The following is a 12,446-nucleotide window of genomic DNA, read 5'->3' as shown; positions in this document are numbered from 1 at the left end:
CATTATGGTAACTGTTACGTAAATGTATCTGACAGAGATCGATCAGAATTCAACATCTTTTTCCACAGCATTTTTCAAAAAGAGATGGAAGTATCAAGGTAGAAAATAAAGCTGTTGTCTCTCCCATGACAAGTATGCTTCTGGCCAAAGCAGGATTAGGGAATAGATACTGCAGGATATTCCAATTTACAGGATTTAACAGAGGGAACTTGCAAGTAGCAAGTCATGACAGGCAGCTAAATGGCTGTAAATGACTTTGATGATGCTGGAAGGATGCTTACGGTGGATAAATGCTCTCACCATGTTCCCTGTCAGTACACAGCCTTATCAGGGGAACAGATGATCCATCCAGCAGGCAAATTAATTGAATCCTAGTCATACCTTTATTTGACGAAAGGGAAGATATTAATAGAGTGAGGAACACAAATGCAGTACGTGATTTGGTTAGCTAGACTCTTCTAGAGTTACACAAATGCGGAGGATTTGGGAAGATACAGGAGTGTTTCTGTTTTGGCTGTAATTGGCCAGTTGCATGGGAAGAGCTTTTTCTTAATGTATTTAGTTCTGGTTGGTACTAGAATAGGGCTGTTTCAGGACCTTTTCATTTTGTGGAATGCTGTATAGGCACTACTGTTCACTGTATCAATTTAATGTGTTATTTTGGCAGAGAATAATGCCCTTAAACTGTGGCTGTAATTGCTCTCAGGGTAAACGCGCACCTGCTTCTAGCAGAAAGATGGCTATCAGTTCGAGCTGCATCTTGCAGCCATCGCTGTTATCTCTAGCACATTGTATGTACTTAGGCAATTCATAATAAGGACTGTTATCCCATTATGCGAGATGTTGGTGGGAGTGGTGTTTGGTTTTTTTTTTTTTTTTTTTTTTTAAATTTAAAGGAAGAAAATGGAGCCATTTGTGATCTAGATTAGTTCAGCTTGGCAGTTCTTATTTATTTGTGGCACAAGTGGGATTTGGGGGTAGAAGCAAAAAGTACATGCTGGTTGGTTTCAGATTTATTTTCCTGCCAACCAGGCTGCTCTCTCGCTTGTTTATTTCCTCCTGCAGTTTGGCAGCTCACGCTGGCCGCTATCGTAACTGGTTATTGAATTCCACTGTGGCGGAATGTACCTGCAACGCGAAGGTGAGCAGCTTGCAGCTATGATGCTTGCAGTGCCACTTGTTATCAGCAGCACAGGCTGGTCTGCGTCGCAGCAATAGCGCTGCCAGGCAACTCCGTGGAGAGTGGGAAGAGAATTCAGTCTGAGGTGTCAGTCAGTCCTTTCTCAGAATCTTGCAGCCCATGTTCGTGTGGTTTCAGGCCAAAAAATGTAACAAGTTTTGAAGCCAACTCTGTAAGGTGGTGTCTCTTTTAGCTGTCTTGGGTCTTTGTTTTGAGATGAAATTGTAAGGGGGAGAATTTGCAAAAAATAAAAAAAGCAAAAATGATTTTCCAGACTGATTTTCCTCCTGTGCTTCCCAGAATTTTGTCTGTAGCTTATCAAATTGGGTTGTTTTAAACAGTATGTCATGTTCTGAAATGCAAGGAAGGGATAAGTTAGTCTGGCATTTGTTGTCCCAGTGTAGCCTTAGAGATGTAAATGCAGTTCAGGCAATTCTCAGGGTCACCTGGCCTCTGCAGCCAAGCAGGGAGCATCTGTGCAGGGTCTTCACTCCGTTACCTCAAGCTGTTTGTTGTCTTTCTAACCAGGTGTGATCCTCATTTCAATAACAAAAAGGCTTTTAGTTCAAATGCTGGCATCCTCTGGACTTGCTTGTAATGACACAGTTGTTTCATGTCCGAATGTGAACATCCACTGATATGAAAGAAGCCTGTTTTTAATAAAAAGTAAAACTACTTAATTTGTTTTATTCTCCAAATTGACGGAAGGTAAATCTATGTAAATAAGAGTTACCACATAAATAAGAGTTTTGTAAATTACTTTTAATAAGTTATGGATTTAATAGTGGACGCACTGACAAAGCTATGCAGACATTTGAAAAAAAAATCCAGCCCGGCATTTTTATTTCTTTAAATTACAGGCTGTTTTCTTGCACTTTCCTTGCCATTTTCGTAGAAAGCCTTTTCATCACAGACCAGAAATATTTCAAGGGTGCTGAGTCTATTTTGATGGGAAGATTTACAATGCACCATAGACTGCCATTATTGACTGTACAAAAAAAAAAAAAAAAAAAAAACACCCCTCAAACTTTAAAACATGATTAATATTAAAACTGTCAGTGCAATTATATTGATAGCTACTCGGGAGAATAATAGCTGAGGTTTTTCCTGACAATCTGGCTATGGAATGTGGAGCGCGGCAGGTGCTGCGGGGTTGGAGTTGCGCCTATCCCTGTGGCCCCACAGCCCTTGCTACTTCCTGAATCCCTTGTTGATGCCCTCTAGTGGTTACAGAGTTGCAAATACTGTCTGCAGGGTTTTTTTGGCATCAGCTCAGTGTTTTTACAACCATCCATACAGATCTGTGTTTCCCAGATTCTTAAAGTACTTCCCAGAGGTGAGAAGTGGTGTCTCCGTTGCGTGGATGAGCTCGCAGAGGTGAAGTGCTTTGCTAAGATATGTGCAGAGGAATAAAGGGGTTAAGCACGTCCATACTTGAAGGTGATCCAGGTGAGCACCTGCTTCGTGCTGCTTTATTCCTATAGCAGTGTGTCAATGCCTCTGCTAAGAGCAAGAGGAAATGCAGTGAATTCCTGCTGGCAGTGTTCCAGGATTTCTCTTGTTGATATTTTCCTGTTTCCACAGGCTTGCAGGGTCTTGGAGAATGGAAACACAGGCCTTAGGGAAGAACACTTGTGCCTCCTTTATGAGGAACAAATAACCTCTGCTGATCGAGGTACTGAGCTGCATTACAGTGTCTTACTGTCCTGTTTAAAATAGGTGTGTTTCAGAAACTTGATACTATCAGAGTAAAGGTACATTGTCTACATCCAAGTACTACTTAAATTTCTTGCTTGTTTTTTCCTTTGTTTTCCTTGCTTAAATTGAAAGTCATCATCTTTTCTTTCCGGACCTTTCCGGAGCTGCATCTTGCCTCATACCTGCAGGTGATGTGGCTTTATCTTCCCAAAGCCACTGCAGTTCTGTCTGGTAGTGAGACTCTCAAAAGGTGCCTCCAGCCCAGGATCTTTTATTGCAGTTCTGCATCACCAGAGTACGAAAGCTCCTTGGCCCTTGCCCAATGTCTGTGGTGCCCGTGAGGACTCAGCACTTTGACATTTGGACACTGTTACTCCATAGGGAAAGCTGCAGAACCCTGTTCAACCCAGACTCCCACTTCAGTGTCTCGTTCAGAGATCCTCCGTTCTCTTTAACCCGCAATGCCTTAAATGTGAAGGCAGTTGGTTTCATTTTCACCTCTCCTCCCCCCAAAAGTAAGTGTGCTAATCTCCGTTCCTTTTTAAAACCACACTAGCAGCCCAGGGTAACCCTGAACACTAAAGTTTGTGACCTTGTGGAGAAGACTCTCAAAGCTGTTTTTTTCCTGTGCTTCAATTGCAGTCAGCATAAGCACTGTCTGCTAGAACATAAGCGCTCCAGTTCTTTGTATATTAACGAGAAGAGGCACCAAAGAAGGAAGGTTGGCTCCCAACATAGATGAACTTCTTTGGAACTTTTATAGGGAGCTTCACAGAGCATTTGTTGTGTTCCAGTAAGTATTTAAGTGGCTAAAGTTTTTCATCTTAACAAGCAAATAATCAGCAAATCCAACCCCAACAGACCTGCTGCTTGCCTTTTCAGACTGAAGAGGCTGACTGCTAAGCTGCTCTGCACATGGGTTTGATGCAGAATAGCACTTCTGTTTGGCTGTTGTGTTCTCGGCCACTTGGTATATGCACTTGTACAAACAGCAGCCTCATCTAGCAGGTGTTTGGCATGGATTAAGTACTTCTCCTTTTCCTTGTTCCTGAATTTCTGAACAGTGTTACGTGGAGATCAGCTGCTGGGCAGGTAGGTGACTGCTGAACCAGAAGGTCATCGCCTCAGCAGGAATGTGTCATGATTTATCCTTCATGGAGAGGTGGCATCTACTTATGACTTGGCAGGATTAGGCAAGGCCTCCCTGATGTACCCATGCACAGTTCGTACTCGTGGTACATCCAGCTAGTTCTGAGAGCCACAGTAAATGGTATCTCTAAGCTTTTCCCTAGAATCCTTTCCTCCTTTTGCCCTAAGCCAGTTTTCTGACTTCTTGTAGGTTACTTAATGTACACAAATTTTTATTTCATTGACTTGAGTGGTCTGTCCCAGAGGTGGAAGAACTGAAGAAACAGAAAAACACTGAACTATGTTGCTGATGGCAGATCAGTACACTTAACAGTACTGGGTGCCATCATTAATCATTAAGAGATCATTAATAGAATGACTTGGCAAATGCCCCCACCATCAGTGAGGTTGACAGTGATCCTGAAAAGCCAAAGATGCATCCTATGGAATCATCCCTGTGCTTTTGCTGTGTAATAGAGTGAATGCAGCAATATCCATCACACACATTATAATTTGGATGTGCTTGTCCTTAGGAAAGACGAAAAATACAGGAGGTTGTTTTTTGTGTTGCTGAGGACAGTGGCTCCTGTTTTGTGTGTTTTGAGATGATAATCAAGAGGGAAATGGGTGCTTGCAGCCTATGAGCACAGCCTCTACACTGTAAGAATGCATTTCCTCCTGTTTTTTCCTCTTCTGCACTGCGCTGAAAATAGAGTTCTTGGCAGTTAATGTGTGTCAATGATGTATGTCAACGATGGGGTTGAAAGCTGTATGTTTATAAAGTGTTTCCTGAGCTTGCCTGAAACCTCCTAACCTAACCATCCTTGCTAGGTTTCTCACCACGGTTATAGCTCACATGTCTTTATTCTCTCCCCTGCCCTAAGTAAAGAGATCAACTTGTTTGGCCTTTTCAGCACAGGAGTGAGAACAGAAACTACCATTTACCTTAATATGTGCTGAGATACCATCTCACTTGAATTTTCTGTCCACTTCTGAAAGAACAGAAATAGGTTGGATTTGCCAGCCTCAGGTGTGTTGTGAGGTGAAATGCATGAATAATCTTGAAGTGCTCTTTTAGGAAGCTTTATACAGCAGATGATTTTTAAATTAATTTCTCTCTTGGGAAAATTCAGTGGCAGTATTTCCTCATTAACTCACTGCTTTTCTAAAGTATTGATGCTTGGGAAGCCTGGGCAGAGAGGACAGCAAAGAATATATACAGAATTGCTTTAATATTTATTCAGTCTGGGCATAATTTGTGTCTGCATTTGGCTGGGCTGGTGTCTGAGGACTGCTTTTTGTTCAGCTATTGCTGCAGTGCTGGACTGTTGTCGCTGTGTTAGGCAGCTGGTCGGGAAAGAAATCCGTTGGCATCGCGATGTGGGAGGGAAGTAGTAAAACTGTTGGTGTATTTACCTACCTGTGCTGCAGAGAGTGTGGGAGAGGATTGCACCATTCCATTACAGCCAAGTGAAACCCAAGGTTCAGACAGAGGCTGTTTTCTCTTACAGAAATCAGGTAAAGTGATTGCCAATCCTTTCACGCTGTCTCCTCTAGCTGCTCTATCCACTGTACTCTGTTTCTTACTGACAGGGCTTGGTGATTTGCCTTGGAATCCAATTGCATTTGGCCCAAGTAAGAGCACATTTAGTCTCCTGCTTCCTTGTACTTGGATGGCAGGGCACATGGCTCACAAATTCCAGCCTCTGCGATCCCTTACAGATAGGATATAGTGTATCAAGTACTGAATCAGGAGTTGGGAATTTGGGGGTGGTTCTGTTGTCTTGTGACTATAAAGGCTGGCACTTGGTTAGTGCAGGAAAAGTGGAATATGTTGCTTTTAGTTAAATGAGCAGAAGGTAAGGAAGGGTTCTCCTTATTTCTATGTCTTTTTTTTTTTTTTTTCCTATCCTGCTGCAGCCTGAGGTTTCAAGTCCCCAAGTGCCCCTCACCTTGGAGGGGAAAGCAGTGCTGTCTAGTGCAAAATTCTCTCACTGTTGACAGGGTCCTGGTGTACTTGAAGAGCTGAGGCAGAATAAAGGTGAGGAGTGTTTGATTTCTCTTACTGCTGATCAGTGTCGAAAGCCTGAACTTGCTGAAATCAGAGCACTGGCTACGCACCAGTGCACAGGCAGCTGCTTTGGCCGGATAAAATCCCAGCTAGGCCACAAGAAAGACCTATTTTGACTAGAACAGGAGCAGACTTGGTTTCTAACCCTTCTGCGTCAGGCTGGGTCTTCCGCAGTTCTCACTGTAACTTTAATAGGAAAAGGTTAATCTGATTAGGTAGCATGTGCAAAGAGCTTTAAGGGTGAAAAGTGCTCTGTAAGTGCTGACTGTGGTGATGCTGATAGATATGCTCTATCAGCAGGCTGCAGGATGAGTAAGAATCTTTCTCAGTTTGACTGTAAGAGATGCTTCCTAGAGGGCAGTATTTCAGAAAGAAGGGGGATACAAGAAAACCCAGAAGAGAGATTCCTGTCTTCTTGTTGGTGTCTGCCTCCTATTGAGCCCTCTGTGGGCCCTGGTGAGCTTGTAACAGCTCTCTGGTTTAGTGCTTGGAGTAACTTCACTGAAAAGCTTCGAGTAGTGTCCAGGTGGCAGTAGGAGCAATGGGTGGTGCTTTCAGAAGTGATAAAATAACTTGGATGCCGTGAATCTGTTGTTGTTGTTGTTTTGTTTTCTTTCTATAATTACAAAAAGACGTAAGAGCAGAGGTGTTAAAGACAGGTTTCCGTAAATGACATTTTGATACCTATGCTGTCTGACAGTGTTCACACATTCGGCTTTTTGTGAGACAGCAGTGATGGGTTATGATCTTTATCATCATTTTTTCAGTATGACTTGAACTGTTCCAAACTTGTGGTGAGATGTTTCTGTCCAATACTACCATTAGGCAGAAGAGGCAATCTAATCTAAATGGCAAATGGACATAAATTCTGCAGGGCTGTCTCCTATGAGAGTTTTCTTGAGTCCTGCCTTAAGTTCCCTGATTCATCTTCCGATTTCCAGCTCGCATTTTTGGACAGCTTCCTCATTTGCAAGCAAGAAAGATGCATTTGCTTAGAAGAGCCGAAGCGCAGCCTTGCTCTGCAGAGCACCTTGAGCTCCGTGTGCGCCCGCCTCATCCTGCTGAGCACTAGCAGAACCAGCTCAGCCTGCAAGCTCCGAGCTATTTTAATAGTAGAGCAGCACGGTGGCCTGGGCTGGCTTTATTCTAACCTGGGAGATAAGCAGATTCACTTCAGGTAATGCCTCCCGGCAGCCTGCAGAGCTCACAGACCCGCTCTTGTGCTTTGTCCGCTTCCAAAATTTACATTTCAGGTCATGTTGGATTTGGGGGAGGGAGGGCTAAGGCATACAAAGTGCAGTCTTGGGAACTGAACAGAATCACATGTTTTATGGAAGGGAAAATCCTGGGAGGGGGCAGCCAGAGTCCATGATTAGTTTCTAGAGCCGCCTGCATGCCAGGTAGCAGGGGGAGAGAGGCGAGTTGCTTCATTTATCCTCATGTTTCTTCAACCCTCAGAAGAAATATTTCTATTGTAGAAGGCTTATTGATGTGGATATCTGCAAAACTGATATCTACCAAAAAAAAAAAAAGCGCTATGTAGCTCTTTTGTAGCATATGAGCCAAATATGTTAGATCTAAATAAGCATCTAAATATGTTAGATAAAAGGCATACCAAATAGGATTTGTAACCAGTTGGTTACTATCAAGAGTAGCCTTTGGAGGCTGCCTCTACCCTTGACTGCCACCAGATGCTCAAGTAAAAAAATACTAAAATACAATTTATAGAGTAGCTGCTATCATCAGGGCTTTCAGTGGGATCTGAAGGAGAATATGAAGGAGTAATCCTGTGCTTCCCGTGTGGAAACTAGGGCAGAATGCAGAGAACTGGTTTGGTGACTAGTGCACGCTCATAGCGCTGGGGAAACCCAGGTTCAGGTCCCAGCTTTCCCACAGGCTTCCGTGGTGTCGGGTTAGTCACCTGGGACGGCAGCGGCGGGGCTGACTCCACATCCCTGCTTTCACCAGGTGACAGAGCAGGGCTTCTCCAAGGGTTGTGACCGAAATGGGTCTTAACATGTGCTCTCCCCTGGGGGCAGCTGGGAGACCGGGTTAGATGAAAATCGTTTTCTTTGCATCTTTATAGTTGTATAATTCTTTCCAAATCCGTTAGCTGTTGGAAGAATGAATCCTCCTCGACGCAGTCAGCAGGCAGTGCTCTGGTCTCCTAGCTACTCTGGCTCTCCTGCTTTCTTGCTCAAATCCTAGATCGTTCAGTTGGCTTGGAGACGGTGGCGGGTGGGTTTAGTCTGGTGTGTTTTGGGTGCACTTACCTGGCGTGACTCTGCTGCTGTCTGTTCTTTTTCCAAACTTAGATCAGAGTGAAGCCCCCGTGCTCTCCACCAGGATCTCCTCCTCCGAAGCGGTCACCAGCGTGTGGAGCCTGCCCCACACCCATCACCTGCCAAACCACGGCCTTTACCTGTGTCTTCCGGTGTTTCCCGTGCGACCCGTCCTGCGGCAGTGCCTCCTGGGCCACCCCGGAGTTCACGCAGCGCTCAGTGGCTCCAATGGTGAAGATGACAAGGTCCAAGACTTTCCAGGCATATCTGCCTTCGTGCCACAGGACCTACAGCTGCATTCATTGCAGGGCTCACCTCGCCAACCACGATGAACTCATTTCCAAGGTACGTGCGCGACCTCGCCCTGCAGGTGCTCGCGGCGACGTCTCCTCCCCGGCGAGCGGAAAGGCCGCTCGCGCTGCAGCTCAGTTGCTGGGGAGATGCCCGGCCTAATTGGCACTGCAATTTTTGCCTGGAAAACAGGCTGTTAGCCTAATGGATCTACTTGTGAGCTGCCTTTTTTTTTTTTTTTTAAGTGACCTTGAAACTAGCAGCAGGGGAGAGGTTTCCAAGTGCTTTTACTGGTGGTCGGGCTCATCTCAGTGATCACTCCTTCCTCTCCCTTCCCGCTGTAGAATGGCAGTACCTAGTGGCAAGGACTGCAGGAATTACCTTCCCAGTACTTCTTGTTCATGTCCTTGCTTGTCAGCATAGCCAAAGGGTTGTTGTGTGATCATGAATTGGAGAAGTGTCTGGAGAGGTTTCTCTGAAACGGTGAACTGTGCCAAGCAACTACCCCAAAATCCCTAGTTAAGGGAAGTTTCTGTGAACTGCTACTGAAATGTAAGACAGCTTTCCAAAAATTACTGAATTATTGCTCAAACTGTTGTCCTTTTGCCATTATCTTAACTTTCAGTGAAGAAGCCAGGGATGTGCTCTGAGCTGTTGAGGGTGAAGGGATTCTGTCCTGTGTTCTCATCTGGTGATCACAGGTAAAGCGTCTTGAGGATAAACTGAATGAGAAGCTTTCAGAACCACTAAATCGGGAGTCATTGATGTGGAGGGAGTAGGATAATAAGATCTTTCTGAAGTTCAAAAATGCTGCTAAACTTCTCAGAGCAGTTATCCGAACCTGCTGTGCCTGGCTGTGGTCAGGCATCAGGTTTCCAGGTCTGGGCTGCCTTGGCAATCAACTGTTCCATAAAGTTTATTCAGCTCATAAAATTTGTGTTCAGAAGAAACAGACACGCCGCAAGATTTATTAGCTGAGACGAGAGGAAATTACAGTATGAGCTGGAGCAGTGGTGGGGGAAGGGTGCAGCTCAGACCAGTTCAGCTCCTTGGAGCAGTGTTTAGAGAAACGCCAGGACTGCAAGGGATAGAGGTGCTCTGCTGTTGGAAAGGGCATAGTCCTTCCCTCCTTTCTGCTTGTGCTGAATTGATTAGGAAGGGTCACCTAATGTCCAGGGCACTGGTCCTCACTAGGCTGAAATTTCAGCAGTTGTGAAAGGCCTCTTGGGTTCTTCCTGGTGGATGATCGGGACCTGCCTTCTTCCTTTGGAGGCTGTTCCTTTCCTTTCTGTTCTTGGGTGATGTATGGACTAGGTTGATCGAGACCTCTGTGGTGTTTTCTTCATGTCAAACAATTGAATTTTAAGTATTTTGGTAGGAATAATGCTGATAACAGACTACAGCAGTTCTGTTTTTCACTATGTAGAGAAGCTTCCTATTAGAATAGGATTTCTAAGTCATTCTGGGCCTCATGAGAGTTCCTCTTCTTGCAGAATTGCAGCCTTTCTTGCAGCCCTGTCCTGAAGTGTCATAAAGCTGAGAGCTTCTAAAGAGCCAGAGGTTACACATTTCCTCACCAGAAAGAGGTTTTGAAATGTAAGTGTCAACAGCACAGGGCCCAGGTCTGGATGGGAGCACTTACAGCTTCTCAGGTTGGTGTGTGACTGCAGGACCTTGCTCACGTGCTCAGTTTTGGTATCTGTCACTCCCCTGCCCATCCAGGGCATGGGGGGAGCTGTCATGAGCTGGATTTTTGTTTTGAGGCACAGAAGGATGGATGAAGGAGGATGATTTGCTGGATGAAGGAGGAGATTGTTTTTATTGTACATCAGGGTTTGTGCAGTGCTTTTCTTTCCTGATGCAGCTGGTCCCCATCCAGGGAAAATACAAGGTTACAAACAACCAGTAGTTTCACCTTTGACACTTCCTTCTCCTCCTTGTACGTGCTCCTCCTGGTGCCCTGTGCAATGCAGCCAGTTTTGCAGGCAAGTAACTTCCAGCAGAGCAATTCCAAAGGTGCCAACTGCAGCCATCAAGGCACACAATAACTGCCTGATAATGCCAACTGCTAACATATCCTCCTAAGAGAGAGGATTTGAAAGCAAGAAATAAGTCCATTTCTATTGGATTGTGGAAATAGTAAATACAAGGTGTTGGGGTGCTCATACCTGCTCTTTCTAAAAGCCTGTTCTGGCCTGTGGTGTAAAACCATAATGGAGCTGGGATGGCAATGGCTGCTGGAGCATTAGCGGGTCGTGCAGCTTGAGTTCAAAAAAGTTTGGGGTTTTATTTCTCAGAGTTAGAAACCTTATTAAAATACATTCTTTGTATAATTGCAAACCTTATAAAAATAATTCTGCAGTCGTAATTTGTACAACCAGCTATTAAACTGAGAACAGAAGGGCAGTCCCAGCCTCAAGGGGTTTCCAATATGTGTAGGAACTTTCCCAAGCAAACTTAAATAGTCATCTTTTTGTCTGTTTGATTTGGGATTTAAACATCTCCCTGAGGCCTTCTGCAGTCTTTCCATCCCAGCCTTGTTTTAGCATCTGAGAACCAGGCAGTGCAATTGCTTTACTTGTTTTCCATATGAAAATCTAGCAAACTGAAGAAAGAAACCAGCACCATGAGGTTTGAAAAGCAGTGACATTATTTCAAACCAGAGTGTTTTTCAGCCTGTAGTTTATCCCATCTTGAACCTATGTCACTTTAATCGCAGCAGCCCATATGACTCCATCTTTGGAAACTTTCCCCAGAAAACAGGCTTTTATATAACAGCAGGGTGTTGGTGTTTTGGCTTGGCGGAATCAATTCCTCTATTCCTCTTGCCCCGAGTTGTGCAGAGACCACATGAGAGCTGTGCTGCTTTGCATGCCATGAGCTTTTAGCTCCTTTGAATACATACAAATTGCAGCACTGGCTCATGTGGTTGGCTGAAGCACTAGCTGGAGCTGAATCACAATTTTGTTCTGTGTAAATTCATAGTTTATTTCCTCTTCATCTGAGTTTCCTCTTAGCCCTTCAGCAGCAGTGTTAACTTAATCTGGCTTTGCAGTATTTTGCCAAGACTTGGTATCACAAACTCTTAGATAAGCGTGCCTCAGCAGGACCGGTTTTTTTGTGTGGTGTTTTTTTTTTTTTTTCCCTTAAAGGAAACCTTGTTCATTTAAGGTTGGAGGTTCCTCAAGAAGCCATTGCTATTTAAAGAAAGCAATCAATGCATAGGCTTTTAAGAAACGGCAAAGCTGTTACATGAAGCCAGGTACCAAAATGTTGCCTGCTTATGTGGCTTTTTATCTTCTGTAGCTGGAGGGAAAAAGTGGTTTAATAAGTGTGACTTGTCGTGAGATCCGAATTGTGGGTTGCGTTGTCTGGCCAAGAAAGCTCTTACTGACTTAGGGAACAGAAGGTGATCAGACAGATTGGGTGGAGTGAGTAACTAGTTTTCTTTTTTTAATGTTTATATATATATATGTATGTAAAATATATATAATAAATATTCCTTTGGTGTCTGGGTTAGCAAAAGTGGAGGGTTTTGTTTCCTTGCACCAAGGCATCATTTAAAAATGTATGCCAAGTTTAGTACATACTCCTGTTTCATTGCTTTTTCCAATGCCTAAGTGGAGTGAGGATCTGAGAACTCAACCTAGCTCTGTAACAGATTCCTTTGTGACCTTGAGCAAGTTGTTTAATGTCTTTATTTCTCTTTTTCACACTGTACAATGAAGTGCTGAGGTTTTGTCCAGTTGGCTTAGGAAATAAAGCTTTTGAACAGGTACTGACTGCTAGTGTGAGT

At 44.2% G+C, this 12,446-nt stretch overlaps 1 protein-coding gene across 2 annotated transcripts in view; it reads left to right on the top strand.

Moving 5' to 3' along the window:
* The window catches only part of YPEL2 (yippee like 2), a 33,468-nt gene that overhangs the window by 4,052 nt on the left and 16,970 nt on the right, over positions 1–12,446 (top strand). For both annotated transcript variants that reach the window (XM_088536202.1, XM_088536195.1), the window contains one exon: positions 8,393–8,704. In XM_088536202.1, the coding sequence (XP_088392328.1) occupies positions 8,588–8,704 (117 nt within the window). In that variant the 5' untranslated portion in view covers positions 8,393–8,587. The remainder of the gene's footprint in view (positions 1–8,392; positions 8,705–12,446) is intronic.

The sequence above is a fragment of the Tinamus guttatus genome, unplaced genomic scaffold (assembly GCF_059628265.1).
Source record: "Tinamus guttatus ecotype Peru unplaced genomic scaffold, ASM5962826v1 Tinamus_guttatus_pri_ptg000043l, whole genome shotgun sequence".
Taxonomy (NCBI): Eukaryota; Metazoa; Chordata; class Aves; order Tinamiformes; family Tinamidae; genus Tinamus; species Tinamus guttatus.
Note: the sequence above shows the minus strand (reverse complement) of the source record. Positions and strands in the feature narration are given on the sequence as shown.